At 32.9% G+C, this 23,761-nt stretch overlaps 1 protein-coding gene across 1 annotated transcript in view; it reads left to right on the forward strand.

Annotated features, from left to right (window-relative positions):
- The first annotated feature begins 4,571 nt into the window (after window positions 1-4,571).
- PLEKHG1 (pleckstrin homology and RhoGEF domain containing G1) overlaps window positions 4,572-23,761 on the forward strand; it is a 104,158-nt gene continuing 84,968 nt past the window's right edge. Inside the window, exon 1 of the mRNA XM_051997937.1 lies at window positions 4,572-5,107. Within this exon, the coding sequence (XP_051853897.1) occupies window positions 4,682-5,107 (426 nt within the window). The 5' untranslated portion in view covers window positions 4,572-4,681. The remainder of the gene's footprint in view (window positions 5,108-23,761) is intronic.

Consider the following 23,761-nt stretch of genomic DNA (forward strand, 5'->3'; position numbering starts at 1 on the left):
TTGGGGAAGAGTGAATCACCAATAAGATAATATAGCCATCTACTTTCCCTCAAAACAAACTTCTTTCACCCTTTTTCTTGCTCTGTAATTATCTGTCTGAGAATATGACTTAAGAATGACTGTGAAAAATCAGTGGTATAGTTAACCTGCCCCTAATAGCACAAACATATATCTATGCAAGTTCATCACAATATATTAACAAACTAAATGGAAAAACAACTTTGATACCCAACAAATCCTCAGATCACTGCTAGAATTTACCAACTGCTCTATTCTTAACTTAATATACTAATTTTATAATTAGCAGAAGGTATTTATATAAGAATTTAATAGGGAGAAAATAGCTTTAAAATAGATAAGATAGTGAAAATCTCAACTGGATTTGAGAAAGGGGAGAATAAGACAAACATTTTTCATGGAAGCCCATTTCTGCATTCTTGAAAACTTGTAATTATCATCTTCTTTGGGTTGAACCAACATTTTTAAAAATGCTATCTTTCATTAATATATACAGATCTATGTTACAGCCAATTGTTTTTGTCATTTTTAGGGCTTGATTTAAGCAATTTCCCATGAGACACAAATAATTTGACTGAGCAGTATTTGGCTTGCTTCATAATACTTTGAAAAGTCATTAGGATCTTAAGGATCCCAGGTATCCAAAAGAATTCATTTTTAAAATGTGACCTCATGCCTTAAGATCCCTTAAGATGAAACAATGCTATGGTTTCAGTGTCCCTGATATTTTGGGACTTGGGGAAGTATCTTCATAAAAATACGCTTGATTATTTTTCAATTGGGGATAGTATTTGGTGTTCCATTATCCTGGATTTCATATCTCAATTTTTTCTGCCCTTAGAAGTATTTTGTGGATTCTTCGGAAAGCATTGTGATCCTGGAGTCCGTACGACTTGAGTTCAAATTTGCTCTCAGCTCTTTCACAGATTTGTTATGTTTCACAAGTTACTGAACTTCTATTTGCCTGTTTCTTCAACTGTGTTGTAGAGATCATGATAGTACCCACTTCCCAGGATTATTGTGAGGATCAAAAGAAATAATATTGTAAGGTGCTTAGCACAGTGCCTAACACATAGTAGATGCTTAATAAATGCTTGTTGCTTTCCCTTACTAATCCTATTTTCCCCTCCTCTTTGTCTCTACTTAGCCCTTGCTAGCTATGTAGCTGGAAATGTTGGAGGGCAAGTAAAGAGGTAAAAATATCTGGGGTCAAATTCCTTTATCTGCTATATTTGTTACCTCTCTACTAGACTAGTGAGAAATAATTGATGCTTAAATCTGTAAAATGAAGGGATTAGAATTCTTGAGCTTTGAGGACTCTTCAGTGTTAAATTGATGATAACCTAGTTTGGCTAGGAAATCGTACCAGTTCTTTTAGCCTTTGGTCTTTATTTGTCTTTTGTTCTCAAAGAAGACCATGACATCAGGGAGGTGATGCTATGACATGTAAGTGAATTAATTGAAATGTAGGAGGGCTGTGCAAGATCACCTACCTTACTTTCCCCTCCAGAACCAGATGGTCTTTTTAGACTTTTTAAAATTTATAAAGGACAATCTTGTACAGACCTAGCTAGATCAAATCATAAATCCTAGCCCACATCAAAGTATACCTCAAACCAATATTTGGTTCTAAATAATAGCCATCAAACTAGAATCTATCATAGTAAGAGAACCAAGCTTCAGGCAAAGCTCCTTGAGGGTACTTGGAGATATACTTTCTTTCCTATAACAGAACCTACTAGAGTAGAGTCAGCAAGTAGTAATGGAGAAGATAGATCAGATGACAATCTCATTTCATTTTTTTCTCCTTTTGAACTACCCATGACTCTCATTTTTTTTTTAAATGGCATAGACTTTTAACAAAATGTGTTTTCCTACAAGTGTTTGCACTGCTGTATTTTTGGATTTTTGCCATAATCATGCCGCAGCAGGCTTTTAAAGGAAAGTACATTTAACTATGATAACTAATCCATGTTTTATAGACCATAAAATTGTTATAAAGCAAGCAGAAAGAAGATTACAAAAGCTTTTTTTTTAAAAGTGTTGCAGACATACCATGTGGCTGTAGTTACTGGTAGAATACTGCATCATCTTCTAGGTATTTCTTTATTATTCCTTCCTTTGGAATAAAATACCACTTGTTTTCTTCATTTTATGTTGATAAATTGAACAGTGCTTATGGTGTGAACATTATTGGTCATTATCATTTTCACAATGAAATAAGCCATAATGCTGGTTTAAAAAAAAAAGGAAAAGAAAAGAAAGGAAAAAGGTGGGATCTACAGAGACTTAATAGAGTATAAATTGTTTGAGCTCTCAGTATGTAAGCACCACCTAAAAAGGAGTTCTCTGTGATATAGCTGAAATGACCTCTTTGTTGTTGGTAGAATTATGTTCTGGTTTTATTTGGGTTGAATAACTTTCATTCACCTAATCTTCAAACTGTCAGTCAAACTCATGAGTTTTTAATGGAGATGTAAATAATTTTTTTGCTTCATCAAAACCATGAATGTAAATCAGAGTAAGACTACAATTCATTTTTACATAAATCATGATTTTTCTTACAAGATTTTTCATATTCTATAAACTGAAACATCTTTATTAAGACTGTTAAATAGGGACAGCTAGCTGCCCAGTGAATAGAGCATAGGATCTGAATTCAAATCCAGCCTCAGACATTTAACACTTCCTAGCTATGTGACCTTGGGCTAATCGCTTAACTCCAATTTCCTCACCAAGGAAGGAAGGAAACAAGGAAGGAAGGAACAAGACTGGTAAACAAAAGGAAAAAATGCTGAGATACCAAAGACAATGTTTTTGTGTGTGATGGGAAATGGATGATATTTTATCATAGTAATCTCTAGTAGATAGTTTAAACTCCAGAGGATTATAGAATATATGGAAAGAAATAATGAGTGGGGGGAGGAGGTAGGGAACTCAATTTGTAGACTATTTGGGCTCATAAATGTATTTAAATTGATATTTATTTGGAAGGATATTTAAATTTTTTTGCAAACATTATTGGTCTTGTTGCTTTAAAAAATATTTTTTCCAATTTTAGATAAATTCCCATTCAATTATTAATTTCAACTATTCACATTACCCATGTGAATTTAGTCATCTAATTAAATATTTTAATAGCCATGAGTAAGGACTAGAGTGTTTTGGTTAAATAAAAATTCTAGTTACCCAATAATGAATACATTTATGAGAATATTCACTTTCTAAGAATTTAGACTACAATACAAAACATAAGAATAAATTTTGTTCAATGTCGTGTTCTTCTTTGACAAGTAATTACTTCAAAATCCTGTAGGTTAATTGCTATAAATGTCACTTCACACATTCTTTCAAAAGTATTAGTGCCTACTCTATATAGCATGTCATACTAAAGGAAATATAAAATTTAGATGTCAAGAGTTCCTGTTTGCCTATGCAATTCAGTAAGAGAATAAAATACAAATGATTAACTATCAGGTATATTATATGATAATTGTATTAGAAAGTTACCAAAACAAATGTCTCATGAAGTCTGAAAGACAAGGTGATTATTGAATGGAAGGTATTGGAGAAAGTTTCATGGAAGTGGAGAACAGGGACTTTGTCATATCTTTGTATAACTCTTCTCAAGCATACTACCTTTCATATGATAGGAAATTTTTGTCACATAAATGAAAGAATGGATGTATCATTATATTTCTGATAGATTGAGTGTTTGCTTTAACTCTGAAAAGTACAGAACCATTTAGTTCTCAGAGAATCATAGATTTAGAGATGGAAAGGGACCCAATCTTTTAAAAAAAAAAAAAAAGGTGAAAAAATCAGACTTTTTTAAACTACTGTTAAACTAAGCATGATTGGGAAAAAAGAGATTCCAGAGAAAGTGGATTGCCCAATAAAAGAAAGATAATTGTCTATATAACTCTTTAGCATACAACTCCACAACCACTTTTATAGTACCTACTAAATTCTAGAGACAGGAGGTAAAATGTTTACAAATGACATAGTGCCTGCCCTCAAGGATCTTATATTCAATAAAAAGGTTGGAAAGGGATATAGAATACAGATAAAATATGTGCAAAGTAATTTCTGGCAGGAAAGACACTAATAATTGGGATTATCAGGAAAAAGCCTTATGAAGAAGGTAGTACTTTAGATGCCATCTCCTTGATGGGAAATGGGGATCCCAAGGTGTCAAGAGAGAGCATTCCAAGAATGGGGATCTACAAGAGTACATAACTGGGAGATGGAATGTTACATACCAGGAAGGTTGAATCTGAATCCTAGATGATTAACAAGAAGCCAAAATGGATGGTGGGTCCAAAATTGGCAAGGTTGTAGTTACAGTGGAAGCCTTAAGTCTTCCAGATCAGATAAAATTAGGCCTTCCTTCTGTTAATATAGTTTGCATTTAGGTTCTCCCCTTGATTCAAGGAATTTAAGTATAATAAGTAGTTTTCAAAGTCATCTCCTAAGATTTTGGTTAGCACAAACTTTATTCTGCCCTGTTCCTTAACAATTTTATTATTTGTTTTTTATGTGTTTACATTTAGATGAGTACCAGTTGCCTTTTCAGGCTTCTCCAGCTGTGACAGAAGTTACTGTTTCCAAGGCAGATTTTCACCAAGAGAAAAGACATTTCTCCTACCGTGGACCAAAGACCATGGAACTGTCAGACAGTGACCGACCAGTGAGTTTTAGCTCCACATCCTCCTCTGCCTCTTCCAGAGACAGCCACTGTTCCTTTGGCAGCCGGTTGACCTTAGCTTCCAATGGCCATTTGAGTTTATGTAATAACCAGGATAAGGAAACAGGGGCCATAAAGCTTGAACTGATGCCCACGAGGAGATTCTCCAGTAGTGAAGTTCGGAGGAATCCCCCAGAAGAGAAACAGAACATGGAAGAAAGTACTGAAAAGTGGCAGGGAGTACTGAGGACAACCGAAACAAAAGGAGCAAGTAATAATGGCACCCTCTCCCTAGTTGCAGAATCTACTACAAGTCCTAAACTTCTCTATGTAGATAGAGTAGTCCAAGAAATTCTGGAGACTGAGAGGACCTATGTACAAGATTTAAAAAGCATTGTGAAGGTAAGAGAATTTTTTTAAAGATGAAATAGATGTAAACAAAGACTAATGCTAATCATATCATAGAAATGACTTGGCTTGCTTCCCTCCCCAAAAGGTAAGAATCCTTGTTGTCTATTCATTTGGTTTATATGAATGTTAATATTAACCCTGTCTTACGTTTAAGGCATCCAAGGACCACACCAAGCTTATGTTTAGTATAACCCTAATATTTCTATCTTTTGATTACCTGTTAGAATTATAGTCAATGATGCTTCCAAGTAATATGTCTGTGCTTTAAAAAAATATTTTGCATTTCTAAATCTTTCCATCAAAGGATCTCAAAATGCCAAATAGAAGAGAGAGAGAAAAAAAATCAAGGTTGTACTTTGTCAACATTCAGAAAAAGTAGATCTGAAGTCTCTTGACTGCTTGGTTATTATAATCTTTTACTGTTTGGGTTATGCCATCTTCAGTTCTTTCTTGACTCAGAACTCATTGAGAGCAAGGGGAAACAACCTGGCCACTTTGGGATATTCTCTTGCTGTTCACCTTTTAAGCTAAAAGAATAGATTTATGTGAATAATTGAATTATGGGCAAACAGGTAAAAGAATAGATTTATGTGAATAATTGAATTACAAGTAAATTTGAGTGAACCTAAGCGCTTATTAAATCCTTAATACAGAAAATGGATAGCTTTTTTGAGTTTGACAACAAATTGAATTTTTTAAAAATATATTTAGTATTTTTTTTCTCCAATTACATTTAAAAGCAATCATTAGCATTCATTTTTGTGGGCTCTTTTTCATTTCATTTTATTTTATTTCTAATTTATGGAATGAAATAAACATTTCTATAACATTGTACAATAAAAAGATGATGGTACATAAAATTGCAAATCTACTGTATACAACTTGCTATTCCTTTCAAATATACAACAAAATTATCATGTAATTTTTTTTTCTTATCCTTCCCCTCTATCCTAGAAATGGCTACTATTAAACACAATTATGTGTATGTATACATAAAAAATATCCTATAAATTCTTCTGGTTATCAGTTCTTTTCTGGATGCAGATAGCATCTTTTTTATATGTCCTTGTTAGTTAATTTGGGTAACAAATTGAATTTTAGATGACAATGACAGGTTGATGATGAAGCTGTGCTAATTGATCATCCAACTACCAACTTCTTTGACTTCCTTTCAGTCCCAACTAAAATCCCACCTTTTATAGGAAGCCTTACCCAACTCCCTCTTAATTCTAGCACATTCCTTCTATTAATTATTTCTTACTTATCCTGGATTATAGCTTACTTTATGTTTGTTTGCTATTGTCTTTCACCATTGCATTGTAAACTCCTTAAGGGCATAGAACTCTTTTTTGATTCTTTTTGTTGAGCTTAATACAATGTACAACACATATTAGGTGTTTAATAAATGTTTATTGAATTATTGATGTGATAAAGCATGACCAAGAGGTCTCGATCTTAGCTTTCATCCTATACAACCATATTATCTTTGTTGATAAATAACATTTGCCTGATTTCTACTGCATTTTATATTTTTACTCAAGTATGATTCAGAGTAGATTAATTATTTGCTAATGAATCCACTAGAAAACTTTATGCACTTAGTTTTCTACAAATTCTAAAGGGTGATTGTCTGCTAGTTGAATTCCAAAAGTGATAGAACTAGACTCTGCATGCTAAAAATAGTTATGACATAAATCTTCCAATAGAAATAGAAAAGCCAATTGATGTTCAGCAGAAACAATATGTTGTACCAAAAGTAGAGTAAATGAAGCCAATCTTCTTGAAATTTCAGCGATGATGTCATTTGTGTTTGAATAAAAATACCTATGCTATTGCCAACAATTTTACAAGCTCTTATGAAAAAAGCCACTTATGGTTCTCAAGACATTCTTTACTTCTAAGTGGTTTAAAAGAAACTCTCTACCTAGTAAGTTCTTTATACTGGGAGACAAAATGAGTTAATTGGAAAATTATTACATGTATTATTGGTTTTGTTAAAAATAAGTTGATAAATTTTAGATGGAAAGAAATCTGAATGAATTTGTTTCAATCCAATTTTTCTAAAAAAAAAATTTATCTAAAATGGTGCCAGAATAATAACTAGGGCAGAGCAACTGGAACTTATTTCAAGAATGACAAATTAAGAAGACAGTGAGAACCCTTGCAATTTTTTAGCAGCATAGAAACAACAGAACTTAGCACCTAGTAATCAGAGATAATTAATTAAACTAAGAAGCTACCAGATGGTGGGTTGGAGTTACAGGTGCCCGGTCTCTCTCTCTTCCCACTGACTATTTTGTTCTGATGCTCCAGGTTTGTTTTTTTAGGTTTTTTTAATATTATTCATCTTAGTCTGTATTTGATCCCATTGCAGATTCTTGCTTTTGACTCTTGAGTGGTGCTAAACACTGAAGATATTCTGGTCTTGTTTCTTGACCCAGATGCTCATTGCCATGTTCCACCCAGATGTACTAGCTAACAGTGTTTTCAATTTAACAATAATCATAATTTGTTTTATCTGAATAGCTGCCAGGACACATAATCAACAGTTCATTCCCTTTACTACAAATAAATATGAGTTAAAAAACACACACACACACACACACACACACACACTCAATTCATTCACTCTGTTCTGGCCACAGGATAACGCATTGCTTGACCCACTTTAAAATAGTTTGCATATTTTTTATTTTTAAAATAGCCACTCTATTACATTTGTATAGTACATTATACATTACAATTGTACTGTTTTACATTACAAATGCAAAAATCAATTTGTATAACTTTATTTTATATTTAAAAGGAATAGCAAGTTGTATGTAATAGATTAATGAGGGGATGTAGGATGACAGTGGAGCAGATATATAAAAATGACATGAAGAGAAAAAATTAAAAAAAAAAAAAAAAAAAAAGGCAAAGCATTTGTGATGCCCTGGTAACTGCAAGTGTGCTAGCTTTTGCTTCAACTTAATCCCCTCTGAATTCTTAATCATTTCCCAGAAAGGAAAAATGGGATCCCCCAAGAAGGAAGATTTATTCACAGAACTGTGTTTCCCTGACTAAAACAAAAGCAGTGTTCTCACCTGTACTCACAAATTCCTAGGTTAGTAGATTTAGACCTGGGAGGTACCGTAGTGGCCATCTAGTCCAATCCTCTTTTTTAAAGATAAAGGAATTAAATCTCAAAAAGGTTAATGTACTTGAGCAGTCACATAATTAGTATATGAAGTGTCATTTGAACCCAGTTCTTCCTGATTCCAAATGCAACACTTAAGATGCAACATTCTTTGACGGTTAATCTTGTTTCTGAGTAATAGTGTGTTGGAGAGCTCTTTACAATTCCCATCCCCCCCTTAACATAAAATACAGGTTTTGTCCTTCTATTTTCCTATTTGCTCCCTTCCTCTCTCCCTCTTTCTCTTCCTTGCACCAAATATATATATATACACACATATATATGTATATATATATGCATATACATATATATGTATATGCATATATAAACATACTCATAATTTAGATAGATAAATATAGAACTATCTACCTTTATTTTTCTATCTACATCTATACACATGGTGTGACATTTTTGTTTTTTAAAAGATCAATATTATTATAAAAAGCCAAATTAACTACAAAGGATATATGAAGGAAATGCTATCTGCATCCAGAAAAAGAACAGATAAATAAAAGTGTGTATAGAATAATTTTACATGCATATATGTATTTGTGTCTAATTATAGCCATGGATAGAGAAGGGAGGGAAAAAAAACAAAGGAAAAAATAAATTTGCATAATTTATTATGTATTTAAAAGGAAGAGCAAGTTGTATGTGATAGATTTGTAGTTTCATATGCAATCATCTTTTTATTATACTATTTAGAGAAATGCTTATTTTATTTCATAAATTAAAAATAAAATAAATTTTAAAATTTTAAATAATGAAGGTTAAACTTTTTTTAAAAGGTCAATATCTCAGAAATATTGTATGCTATTAAAATAAAAAAATGTAAAGGTCAATACCTAGCTCCTTTTAAAATTTAACCTCATTATTTCATTTTCTAACTCATTTTATGCTGTTTATGTCCTCAAGGTTTCCTCTAATACTTCTGTTTTGCCAGCTATATATCTAAGGACAAACCTCAAGGCCAACCCTCAACTCTAACACTGGCTCTATGAACCTAGGAAATTTCCTTTATTTTTCACTATCCTGGTCAGTTTTGTAAGATTGGTAAGTTGTAGAACATTTGTCAGTCTTCATTGCCATTCTCATTGGAAGGAATTATGAAATCAGAAGTCCAGATACCAAATAAAGAAATTTTGAAAGCCATATTCTAAACTGTTATTGATCATAATCATCAACTTTGTTTACCAGTGGGATGATCTCATATGTTATATTCACAATATGCCTTTTTTTTTCCTCTTTTTACATAGAAATTATTCCTTATCTAATCTTTCTAAGTCTTGTTTTTTTCTTTCTTTCCTTCATTTGTCCATCATTCCTATTTACTAAACTTTATCCAGTCAATTTAAATGACTAGCTAAACTCATTTAAATCAGGTTGCTTTTCTTCTCTAATAAAAAATGCCTCCTTGTTATCTGTCATCTTATTTGTATATGTTTTTCAGATTTTTTCAGAAAGTTTTATATATTTTAAAGCAATAGCATTTGTATTCTCTGAACTAGTTTTGCAAGTGCATCTGAAGGTTGAATGATCATTTGGCATGATATCCAAGCTGTCTACTCTGCCAAACTTCTGCCTGAGAATGACACTATATCATCTTATTTCACTGATGGCAACCAGGTCTTGCAATTAATTCTTTGCTGTCTCTTGCATGGAATGCATTTCACATTTGTTCCCACTTTAGCCAGAGGTAGAGAAAATTCATTAAAAAAAAAATTCCCACATAAAACCTTTCTTCACATGTGGAATGACAAGCTTTCTTCAATTGTGCCATTCCTTTGCAGAATCCTATAGGATCATAGGCATATAGATTCAGAGCTCAGAATCCCCCATACAAGTCCTCTCATTGTAATACTCAGGCCTAGGGAGCTAAAGTGACCAGTCTGATATTACTCAGAAAGTAATCATCAGACATAGGATTTGTTTCCAGGTCCTTTGACTCCAAAGCCACTGTTCTTTTTTCCCTAAGCCATCCTAGAAATGTACCATTAATGACTTTTTTTTTTGACTGGAGTTTGGGACTGTCAAGTCCTCTAGTCAGAAGGTAGAGGAGGCAGAGGGAAATAGTATCAATCAAGGTTTGAATTATCTGGACAATGATGAGGTAGAGTGATAGAGCTTATCCTGAGAAGGCCATCTTGTTCCCAGGAGATATCTATACCAAATACCTTCTTTATCTCTTTACTTTTTCATTATTGTTGTCTTTCACCATTAAATTGTAAGCTTCTTGAGGCAGGGATTGTCTTTTCTTTTTAATTTGTACGTCCAGTACCTAAAACAAGGTCTACTACATAGTACATGCTTAAATAAGTTTATGAACTATTGATCAGTAGTCTCAATTTATTGACTATTGGCCAATAATCTCCTAATAAAAAGTTTTAAGTGAATAAAATAAATTTATAATAATTATGTTGAAATGCAGTTATTAAAAATTTAAGTTTATAAAACCCAGATTAAGAGCTTTTGATCTAGAAGAAAGTTGTTTGCACACTGAGTAGAACTCCAGCAGAGAAAATTAGAGAAAACATCAATAAAAATTGCATAGAAATAAGAAAGGATGGATGGTTATTTGTGACCTGCACCATAGGAGGGAGAAGCCACATCAGTGACATTCATAGAGCTGTCAAAACATCAAAAGGTTCAGTGCTTCATAGCACTAATCTTTCCAGATTACCTACCATACTCACTAAAGTCATTGACTCACTAAATAGTTTTTAAGTGACTATAATTTGCAGAAACTTGTATTAAGTATTAGGGGAAAATACATTATTTAGTTCCACCCAAGCATTCTCCTTGCCCTTACAGAATCTATTAGGAAAGATTTGACATGCACAATTGTATTAGTACATAAAAGGTGTGAACACAGGCAGTGAGAGATTGGTGGAAGTTTGTGGAGGGTTAGTAACCAGATCAGGAAGTATATGGTCAATGAAGGAAGGGTACAAGGTAAGATTATCCCCTTGGTTGAACAGTCATATTGCCCCCTCTCTTACACAATTCTATTTGCTGAAATAAATGAGGACCAGAAATTTCATTCATATGAAATTAATAAGTAAAAAGAAATTTAACATTTCTAAAGAATGAATATTAAGGTAATTTTGATAGAACTAGTTCTTTGGTGACCAGTCATTAAGTTTTAAGCTCACATGATCATTTATAAATTGTAAAAATAAGCTAATCTTTAGCAGAGAAAGCTTCTCCTCTTTCAGGGTCTTTCTTTCTTTCCTACTCCTGGCCTTTGTTCAATCATTTGGAATTTTCTTGGCAAAGTTACTGGAGTGTTTTTCATGTCTTTCTCCAGCTCATTTTACAAATGAGGAAATTGAGGCAAACAGGGTAAAGTGAATTGTCTAGACTCAGAGAGCTAGTAAGTTTCTGAGGCTAGATTTGAACTTAGGAACATGAGTCAGCCTGACTCCTCCCCCAGTGCTTTATCCACTGGGCAACCTAGCTGCTCTCTCCTGGGTTGCCCCCTCCCCCTCTAGTTAAAGACTCTTTGAACAGTATTTACATTTAAATATTCTCTATTCTGACCAATTACTTAATGATAAAATGTCCTATGTTTAATGGCCTTATATCAAAAGATAGATGTATTATTCTATATCTGATATCTTTTGCTAAATCACACTGTATTGAATGAAAACAGCCACACCTTCTTAATATATTTTGTAACCTCCAAATCAGAATTATATTAATGATATAGCAAAATAAATGAATGAATTAATAGATGAATAAATGCAACTGCGTAGATGAGGAAAGAGGAATGTATTTGGAAATTAGGGTGAAGTAAAAAAATAAAACATATCAGTAGATGTTAAAAATCTGACAACCTGTTGTGAAATGTTTTTGACTGACAGAAAGGAAATGCTCAGCCCACCTACTGTGATTTGTTGGATGTTATATTGAGTGTAAATGTGTCCTTTTTACCTTGTAATTTCCAATGTCTGAGGAAGCTTGAGGGAAAACAGTCCCAACAATTTCCCATTTATTGTATGATCAAATAGAAAGTTGATAGGGTGGGTGGAGAAGGAGAAAAGGGCTTTTCATAAACTTAGCCACTTGAAACACAATTGAAAACCATTGTGTCATTGTCTTAGCTTTGAAAAGCAGGTGGTCTTAACACGGGAGATATCAAATTAGAGGCAAAGAAAATCTTAGTTGTGAGAGTCAGGTCTTCTCATAAATTTGTAGAGAATGTAATTTGAGTGGAGAGAAGTGAGAGGGATTACAGAATTTCATGAGTTTATCCAGGGATTGTACAGTATATATTTGCTTACATAGTTCTAAAAGCTGAGTTTTTTTTTTTTTATTTTAAATAAGGTATCTACTTAACTTGACTGATTTAGACTTTAAAATGTTGCTGCAATAATTTCTGAGTTTCTAGACTTCCTCATGCAATCTGTGAAAATTGGAGTTTTGTCCTAAAAAAAAAAAAATGAGACTTCCCATTTCATCCCCTTTTAATACTCAAAACAGAAAACATGGAGATTCTCAAGAAGGGAAGATATTTTTCCTCATTGTGTTTATACTTATTTTAAAAAAATAAACCTGTTTTTTGAAGAGTGGAGTTTGAGGAAGGGCAATACTCAGAAAAAAATTACAAAGTTACTAAAAATAAAAATCCTCCCACTTTTGGATATCTTACTTCAATCCTACAATATGTAAAAAGGACATAGATTTTTTTTTTGAAACAATTTCCAATAATGAAAGAGGAATTTAACTATCTGAAAGAAGTACAACATTTGTGACACATGATTGTGATTTACCTTACTCAGCATGACACTTTGGAGTGTGTAGCGAGAGAACCTAGCCCCAAATTCACAGGAAAATGAAATTTGGACCTGGAAGATATTGTAGAGACTAATTCAGCCATCTCGTTTTCAGAGGAGAAAACTTCTCTGAACTTGGATTATTGTGGAAGAACCTAGACCCTCATCGCTCCATAACCTACTTCTTTCAGGATAAAAAACATGACTTTTGGATAAAAGAGTATTAAAATGGACTGTTTATTGATTTTTGTTTAGTTTATTGTATAGTTAGTTGTAGTTAGAATGCAAGACCCTTGAAGATAAGGCTTTCTTTTCTCTCAATCAATGAATATTTATTAAACTTCTATCTGACAAGTACTTTGCTAGGTATGTAGGAATATAAATACATTGAATGAAACAATTCTTTCTTTAAAGCAGATTATGCAGTAAACTATTATGTATATTAATAGAGACAGAATAAACATAAAAATAATACAAATAAATATAAATCATTTAACTATAAGATAGTTTAGGGAATGAGGGCACTGGTATTCGGAACACTTATTTGTAAAAGGGGTATTTCCACTGCATTTGGAAGGAAGTGATTTTAGGAGGCAGAGGTAAAGAATGAGTGAATTCCAGGAATGAGGGCTGGCCAGTAGAAAGAAATGGAGAAGAGAAATAGAGGAAGAGAGAGAGAAGGCTGCTTTGGCTAGATTTCAGAGTTATAATGTTCAGTAAGATTGAAAAGATAGTATAAGGCTAGGTAATAAAAATCTTTACAAGCAATAGATATAATTCAGTTGGATTCATTTAATTGGTTCCTATGTTTTTATTATCCATTTCCCTCCTGGTGATGGCAAAAGAATTAATTGCTGGACTATTATATGTAAGGAAAAGGGTAGTGAGAAAGCACAAATAAGTGAGCAAAGATTTGTGTCTGTGCCTGATCTAAGACATACTAAAGCATATATGTTGTAAAAGGTTTTTGACTCAAGGGTGAGAACTAGTGAAGAGAATGAAGAAATAAATGATCAATTTGATATTGTTTTCAGAAGTGTTTCCTCAAAACTTCTCGTTTTGTGAGATTTCTTTAGAAGATTTGCCAGGGAGCTTGGTATTTTGAATGCCAAGGAAACAAATGTGGTCATGATCAACATTTGAGTATAAAACCTGGCAGGAAAATGTTTTTAATAAGGCTTGTTTTATGAGTCAGTTACATAAAGAACTTACATTATAATACTGTGCATATTTTAATGGGCTTTGTCTTCTAAATGGCTTTTGGATCCTTTTCATAGTATGTCATTTTCATTTTTTTCCTCCAAAAGCTTTTTTCATTTAGCCTTTTGAATGAGATCTTTATTTTGTTCAATTTAAGCACATGAGCCATTTAAGAAGTAAACTGCTTAATCTGGGCCTGCTAGTTACTAAAAGTTTGGGTTTTTTTTTTTTCTCTCAAATTAAAAATGTTAAATGGTCCCATTTCTTCTGGTTGAGACGACATTGTAAATTACAACATTGATTTAAAATTCCTAGATCCATTTCTAGTCCTAAACTTGGGGTTACTGTTTGAGATATAGTCAATTTTTGAAATTTTGATTAGAGATGAATCATCTAAAGAGTCATCAGTTACTCTTTTTTCCTGGGATTAAGCAAGACCAGCTCCCTCTGTAAACTCAGCTCTGAATTGGATGATCCCAATAACCAATGGCTTTTTCTCCTCTTTTCACCCCTTTCTCTACCTTTAAGGTCTTTTAGTAGACATTAGTTACTAATCAACAAAGAGAGAAAAACTCAAATCTCTTTGTTGTTGTTGTTGCTTTCTTTTAACAGCTCTACTAGAAACTTAGGGAAAGGAATAAGCATTTACATAGCACTCCACTTTGTGGGTGCTAAACACTTTATAAATATCTCATTTCATCCTCATAACAACCCTGGGAGGTAGGTACTTGTATTATCTCCATTTTACAGTTGAGGAAACTGAAGTATAGTTTAAGTGACTTACCTAAAATTACATAGGAAGTCAAATTTGAATTCAGATCTTCCTGACTCTAGACCCAATACTTTATCCACTGTCAGAGATAGGAAAAATTGAAAACTAATAAAGTGAGATTCTGAAGTTCCTTGCAGAGTACCTGAATATGGTATGCTGTTCTTCTCTTTCCCCTCTTCCTATAATTGAGTGAGCTGTGTTCCTAAAAGAGAAGCTAGAAAAAGACATCAGTGATTATTATTGGTCAGTCATTCACTCACTGTGTCTGACTCTTCGTGATCCCATACTGTCCGTGGGGTTTTCTTGGCAAAGATTCTGAAGTGATTTGCCATTTCCTTCTCCAGTGGTAAACAGAAATTGTGACATGCCTAGGGTCACACAGCTAGTAAGTGTTAGAGACCAATTTGAATTCAGTTCTTTTTGACTCCAGATCTACTGTTCTATCCACTGAGCCATTGGTGGTATCAAACTCAAATAGAAATAGGGGCTACTAAATAATCTCTTAAAAACACTAGTGGCCAAATGTTGACTTAGAAAACCACATATTAACATTACCTATGTTTTATCATAATATTTATTTTGTTAAAATTCTCCCAATTATGTTTAGGCTTGTTTGGGCTGCATTGGAAGTTGGTATAGGTAGCAGGTGGGCTGTGTATTTGATACACCTCAACTAGAGCTTCACAGTAGGGGAATAATTCACCCCTTATTGTCATGGCCCCAATGGAATAATTGGGTTATGGAGTTAGTGACATCTGTCCTATATTTCTTATTGCAGATGCCTTCATTGCTCTCATATCCTTTTTGAACAGCTAGAAAATGCCTCAACTTTTCAGTTCCATTCATATCAGGAATACACATTTAGTTACTTTAATTTTTAGAATTGAAAACAGGTAGGTGATGGAGTAGATAAAATGTTAGACTTGGAATCCAGAAGCTCTGAGTGCAGATGTGCCTCAAACATTTACTAGTGATATCAAGTCAACAAGCATTTACTAAGTCTCCACTATATACTAGACACTGTACAATGTGAAAGGGGTATAATGAAAGGCAAAAACCTATATCCTCAAGAAGCATTACAATATGGGCCTGGGGAGGGTGGGTGGAGAGAGAGAAGGAGAGGGAATAGAAGAGGGAAGCAGGGAGAGACAACATGCAAGCATCTATTTATAAACAAGATTTAGACAGGGTATTTTTCAACATTCACTTTTGCAAAATCTTGTGTTCCAAATTTTTCTCCTCCCCCCTTCCCCACCCAAGACAGCAAAGCCATCCATTTATGTTAAACATGTGCAGTTCTTCTAAACATATTTCCATCTTTGTCATGCTATGCAAAAAAATTAGATCAAAAGGGAAAAAATTCCTCATTATAAAATGGGGATAATAATAAGTCCTTCATAGGTTTGTTACAAGAATCAAGTGAGATGATAATATGTAAAGCATTTTGCAAGTCTTAAAACAATATATAGATGCTTATTATTATTAGATCTTCTCTGTATTATATAGTTGTCCACAGTCCAATAGCTGTAATCTTAACATTAAATTGCATCTCCAAGATCAATATTCTCTCCCTTTACTCTTCCTTTTTCATTACTTTTTTTCTCCCAAATTTCCTTTTTTCTTTTTCCTGGTCTACCTATTCTTAAAACTTGACATAGAAACTAGAGGTATTACATAGCTCTCATGGATAAATATTATGGAGTCCTGTCAGGTTCAAAATCAGTCTGTACCCTACCCTTGCGTAGTGGTCCACGATGTTGGAGCAGGCAGGTTTAAGTAAGTGAAAGGGAATCTACCAAGTAATAGTTTAACAGAATGTCAAGAGTTAGTGGGGACCTCCAAAGTTGTCTGGTCTAATTTGTACAAAGAGACCCCTTGATAGCATCTAACCCTTTAGTGATAAGTAATCCACTACACAAATATAGCTAAGTTACTGCTCAACCTAAAGCTCCAAAGTATTTTTTTTACTTAAATTAATGCCATATTAATGGTATTATGTAAATAAGACTAACAACAAACAAATGGCCTTTTTTTTTTTTAATTTCTCCCCTTCTTCCTTTGGGATCATATTTAGAGAGTCATATATGAGAATGACCAAAATTTAAGGGAACATTTGGGGGTTATATTACTGGTTATATCCATTTCTTTCCTCTCCCAACAAATGGCCTTTTTTTTTTTTAATTTCTCCCCTTCTTCCTTTGGGATCATATTTAGAGAGTCATATATGAGAATGACCAAAATTTAAGGGAACATTTGGGGGTTATATTACTGGTTATATCCATTTCTTTCCTCCCCCCATTATGTTCTTCAAAAGAATTACTCTTTTTTTTTTTTCAGTCAACATTTCAGAGGCTAACTTTTAGAAAATGAACATGCTCCTGGTGAAATAACAGATTGTTAGTAGTGTTACATATCTTTACCAAGAGACAGTTTTTATGTACACTAAACATAGTGGCAAAGGGAAAATAACTAGTATTCATTATGAATACTGTAGCATTCTTCAGTGTCTCTCTATTAAGATTTCTGAGTTATAGGCTAGGAGTAATTATATATTTTCAGCATTGTAGAAACATCTGAGTAACAAAATGATAAGAGCAATTGCTTAAAATAGGAAGTTTCCAATAGTTTCCTCCTCTTCTCAGGTGCCCCATCTCTACTGATCTATTACCTGTCTTCCCCCCACCCTCATCCCACAGAAAAGTAGCCTTGTTATATTTGGGATTTTGCATCCATCATCATCCCAATTGAATCTGAAGGTGTTTTGTGCTCCTTGTCTCAAACATAGTTTCTGAAGTTTGTCTTCAATGTGGAAGATACTATGTATATCTCTGCTCAAAAGAACATGAATTGTGAAATAATGCTGAAAGGAATTGTCCTTTTTTTTCCCCTTGGTCTCAAAAAACCTAACAACTCAGGATATGAGCATGCACTTGTTGCAAGAGAAGGGTGGGTATGAATACACTGTTATATGCTTCTAGGGGCTTATAATTTCCTCTGAGTAGCATAATATTTTACAAACAGGTTTTCCTCCTCGTGTTAATACCAAATTGAAAAGCAGTTTGCTTTCTGTAGAGTAATATGATCTCTCCTTCAGAATAAAAGCAGAATAATCACTTTTATTAGACATATTCTTATATTTTAGGCCATTGTTTCTTGATTTCTATCTTCTTTTTTTTAACCTATCTTAATAGATCTAAATTTTATTTATCTTTTCCATGGAAAGTCAACAAATAGATTTAGTGTATTTATGCTATCAGCTTGGATGAACAAGTTTAATTACCCGTAAATACAAATTGCTGAAGACAATTAAGCCCTATTCTGGCTTGGAAAGGATTTACTAATTAGGGTCAAAACTGAAAAGAGCTACCTTTTTTTTACAATTTACAATGTAAATTGCTTACTACCTCAAGAAGACTTAAGAACTCAATAAAAATAGTGTTTTAATGTTAAAAAGTAAAATCAAACTTTTCGGTGCTAAATGCTCTGAGGTATAGGGATAGATTAGAATTGTATTGAAGAGGTTTTATAAAATTACAAAGAAGATAAGAATTTAAATAAGAAAGTATGTAGGGAGCATTTTATCATATTATAGCTAGCTAATAAAGAAGTACTTATTAAGTACTTCAGATGGTTTTCCTTGTCAGAAAATTCATTCTCATGTTCTTTGATATTTTAAAAATTAAAAATCATTGTGAATTTGTGTGATGATACCTCAGAATAACCTAATTGAAGTGTTGGGGTGTTTATTGAAGTGCTGGGGTATTTATTGAAGTGTTGGAGTGTTTGTAACTTTCCATATTCATGATGGAACTTAAATGAGGCAGTGCTACTTCTGAAGGAAGAAGACATGGGTTCTGACAGTTACAAGCTTATATATGACTTACTCAAGGTCAGACATTTCAGAGCTGATTTTCTCAGCTTCACAGGGCAAGGCGATGCTGCCAGTGTCATGGGATTTTTGTAAGAAAAGCTTATTTGAAATGAATTTGGTAGAGTGTTTTCTATATTAAATATTTAAGTCTGTTGACTTATTGCTGTTGGTTGATTTTGTTGAGTCACGGCAGTCATGTATGAATCTTTTGTTACCACATTTAGAGTTTTCTTAGAAAATATTTGAGTAGTTTGCCATTTTCTTCACCAGCTTGTTTTATAGGTTAGGAAACTGAGGCAAACAGGATTGACTTGCCCAAGGTCATATAACTAGTAAGTTTCTGAAGTCAAATTGGAACTCAAGTCCTCATGACTCCAGAATTGGTATTCTATCTACTGAATCACCTAGATGTTCATTAGAGGAATTTCCCCTTGTTACAAAAGTTTCCTGTGTTCTCTGTGGGGGAAAATATCTTATTATAAAGGTTTGCATATGCATGGTTGTTGCTATTGTTGTTGAGCAGTGTCTGATTTTTTATGACTCCATTTAGGGTTTTCTTGGCTCAAATGCTAGAGAGGTTTTCCATATCCCTGAGGAGGTGATTTAACTCTGTCTCCATTTCTGCATCTGTAAAATGAACTGGAGAGAGACCTAAAGTCCTATCTTGGTCACTATTAAGACAGTAGAATGAGTGAATGAATAAGTGAGTGAGTGAAAAAAAAATTATTGTAAAGTAAATTGGCAATCATGACAAAAGATTAGCAATAACTAATTCTGAAGCCATCTGAGAAGAGACACACTAGTGAATATATTCTTGGAGAGGCTGTCCCATCATTTTGAAAAGCTGTATAATAGGACCAAAGGTTGCCACTGGAGAAAGGAATATGCCTTTTCTTCCCTTTGTTATAGAGGTAGTATGTAATATTGCTTATACTTTTAGATGTGATCACTATATTGCTTGGGTTTACTCAACTATTTTTATTTTAATTTTTGTTTTTTTTGATAAAAAAAAAAAGCTTGTTGAATTGGAAGAACAGAGGAAGAGTTGTATTCAGAAATGAATGTAATTCTTTAATAGATGAATGGTCAACGGATATGAACAAACAGTTTTCAGAGGAAAAAATTAAAGCTATCAACAATCATATGAAAAAATTCTATAAACCACTAATAATTAGAAAAATGCAAATAAGCCACTTTGAGGTTCTACCTTATATCAATCAGTCTGGCAAGGGTAAGAAAAGAGGAATATGATGAATTTTGGAGGCATTTTGGGGAAAGAGAGACACTGGTACATTGTTATGATAGCTATGAACTGATCCAGCCATTCTAGAAAGCAAATTTGAACTATGCCCAGAAAGTTACTAAATTTCAATCCAGGCATACTGCTTTTAGGTTTATCTTCCAAACACACACACACACACACACACACACACACACACACACACACACAAATATATAAAGATATGCGTATACAAAAATACGTATAAAGATATAGATAGATATACAAAAATATTTGTAGCAATTCTGTTCATGATAGACAAAAAATTAAAGAACAATTCATATATAATAATATTATAAAGAAAAACAACTTCAAAAGATTTTAGAATTACAGATATGGATGAATCACCAATCTGAAAGAAGAATGATGATGAAACATACCATTCGCCTCCTAACAGAGAAGTGATAACCTGAAATTGCAGAAAGATGTAGGTTTTCATATATGGCTAATGTGGTTATTTGTTTTGTCAGACTGTGTAGGTGTAAAATAATTTCTTTTTCAAGTTTCTAAAAAATAATTGCTTGATGCTGGGTAGGGATAGAATTGAAGGGACAATCAAAGAACTTATTACTTGAAAAAAAAAGAAATTAACATGCTATAAAAACTAATTGATGTGATTGGAGAAATTGACAACAATATATATTGTATACTTAAATATATATTAATATTAATATGTAAATATTAAGAACCAGTTATAATGGACTCAATAAAGTTAAGTCATTTATATCTTATAAATGAAAATATTATCAGTTCTTTTATGATTCATTTTTATTAGTTTGAAAGAAAGGATTGGACGAGTTGAGTATAATGGGGTAATTCTAAAAAAAATAAAATAAAACTGTAGAAAGAGTATAAAAAGAAGCAATTATCTCCCCAAAAAAGATGCAAAAAAGAAAAAATTGATACAAATAAATTAGTGAGGGGGAAAGCAGATAGTGATTAAACCTTATTCTCATTAGGAATCAGTTAAAAGAGAAAATTATATATGTATTATACGTAATACATATATATATATAAAAGTCTTTTAAATTCAGAAAGAAATGAGGGCAAGGGGATAGGGTGGAAGGAAGAGGATAAGGGAAGGATTCTTGGAGGGGTGAATTGGTTAAGAAATAGAATGGCAAGGCAGCTGGTAGAAGTTAAGTGGAGGAAAGAAGAATTAAGGTGAAAGGCTAGTGTGGGAAAATAGATGGAAGGAAAGTTCATAATAAATAATTAGAATTTAAAGTGTGAATGAGATGAATTTAACCATAAAATAGAAATTGATAGCAGATTCAAAATGTATATGAAAAGGATAGTGAGGAAAATAGGAAGGCGGAGAATAATAAATAATCACAGTTTAGAATGTGAATTGGATGAATTCATCCACAGAGAGTAGTTTAAAATTTGAACTCAACAATATGATGCTTTCAGGAAATGTATAAAAAAGAGAGCTACACACACATAAAATAAAGATTAGGAATAGAATTTATTATGTGGAAAAAGTAGGCTAGTAATCATGATTTCAGACAAAAGTTAAAGCTAAAAAACTTTAATCAAAAGAGAAAAGTAGAGAAGCTATGCTATATGTCAGCCACATTAATCGATATAGTTTTAGACTATTTAAAATAACTATACAATATAAAGTTGGAATATTGCTGTGGTATAGGAATGAGCCCCTGAATTAAGGAAAAATATGGAAAGACTTGGATTTGTGAAGGAAGATGCTATTCACTTTCAGAGAATACAGAGGGTAACTGGAAATAAGTATAACAGCCATGTGTGTATACATATATATGTGGGTATATATATGCATACATATGTACATATACACTTAATTGTAGCCTTCTTGGGAAAAGTAGGGAGGAAATAAAGCAGAGAACAAAAGAAAACTTACAAGGAAGCAAAGAAAAGATGGATAGCTTGAACACAATATTTATTACAGTAATAGGCTTTCTTGAAATGGAATTTAGTGCTTTATATTTTGAATCCTCCCTTATGTTGTGCTATGCAAATAGCAATTTTTTTTTCTTTTCTTATTTTTATTTGTTTAAAATAAAGTTAAAAAAAATAATAAACCAACAGCCATTCTCTCACACATATTACGTGACCCTGAGAAAGTTATTTAGGCTCCCAGTGCTCCAGGCAACTTTGTAATATTTTAAATGGCAGAACAGGTGATGATTTGCATTAGTTGAGTGAGCTACATAAACTGATGAAATAACTTGTCTGGTTAAAAAAAGTAGAGTAGGGGATAAAGAGGGAGGAGAGGGATGGGGAGGAGGGAAATGGGGAGAAGAAAGGGGGAGAGAGAAGGAGGGAGAGAGGAGAGAAAGAGAGAGATTGAGTTAGATATAATTCATGTTCAAAAGCCATGTTGTCTTCCCAATAAACCTATAAATAATAAAGTTCATATTACAGTATTTGTCTCCATAATGAAACTAAACTGAGGTTCAATGACTTGCTTTCAGTTATATAGCTTGAAAGCACTGAAGTTAAGACTTGGAATCAAGTCTTCTGAGTATAATGTTTTTTGACCATATATTATGTGTTAAGGTTCAATTGTCCATTATTGAATGGAAATCCATACTTAGAAAAAAGTCTTAGTAATGAACATAATGTCTTTTCTTAAGGACACTTGATATCTGGTTGAAAACTAAATTTCACAAAGGTTATTAAGGCACCACATGAATAGCTTTAATAGTACCCTTAATTAAGTAATTAAAAGTAATCACCTAAGATAAATCATCTTAATAAAACTAAAAACTTAGCTTTTCAAAAGAGTATCTTTGCCTACGGTTAAAGAGCATAATAAAGTGAGTAATGGTATTCTGGAAAGAACTTGCCTGGGAATTAAATTTGGAAATTAAATTAAATAATCTAAGCTATCACTAACTTGGATTGTGACCTTACTCAGGCAAGTCATTTGATCTCTTTGGACCTGGGACTTCATTTGCAAAATGTAGTTTTTCTATATTGGTAGTAGAGGGAGAGACAAGGAGAGTAATGATGACCTCTGAGGTCTTTTCCAACTTTCAATCTCTGATACTATGATCACTAAGATAAATTCTACCTAAAACATAGCTCAGTAGAATCTGTAGAGTTTCTCCCTCTCCTGTGGATATAGTCATAAAATTTCAACAACTTTAGGATTTGTAATAGCCTGAAGTTTTAATAGAGTATGCTTTTGTAATGTTGTAATATCTATTATAATTTTTTTATAAAATTATCATTTGTGACTTGTAGGTTTAAAAGAAAATTATCTTTTTGCAAAGTGGAATTGATAGCATCTTATCCAAAAAAAATTTAGTTGGGTTCTTCTCCAATTTAAAACTTGAAATCAGTGAAACAACATGCAGTTTTTACAGATAGCTGATTTTTGACCAACTTGCCAGAACATCTCTAGGATTATGGGATTTACAACTGTAAGGGACCTTAGAAGTCATCTGGTCTAACCGTCTTCATATTATACAGATGATAAAACTGAGTTCAGAAAGGTATAATGATTTGTTCTAGGTCATATAGGAAAGCAAAGATAAGATTCACATCCATCCATTACCCATATCTCCAAATCCCCTACTCTTTTGAGAT

Source organism: Antechinus flavipes, chromosome 4, assembly GCF_016432865.1.
Source record: "Antechinus flavipes isolate AdamAnt ecotype Samford, QLD, Australia chromosome 4, AdamAnt_v2, whole genome shotgun sequence".
NCBI lineage: Eukaryota > Metazoa > Chordata > Mammalia > Dasyuromorphia > Dasyuridae > Antechinus > Antechinus flavipes.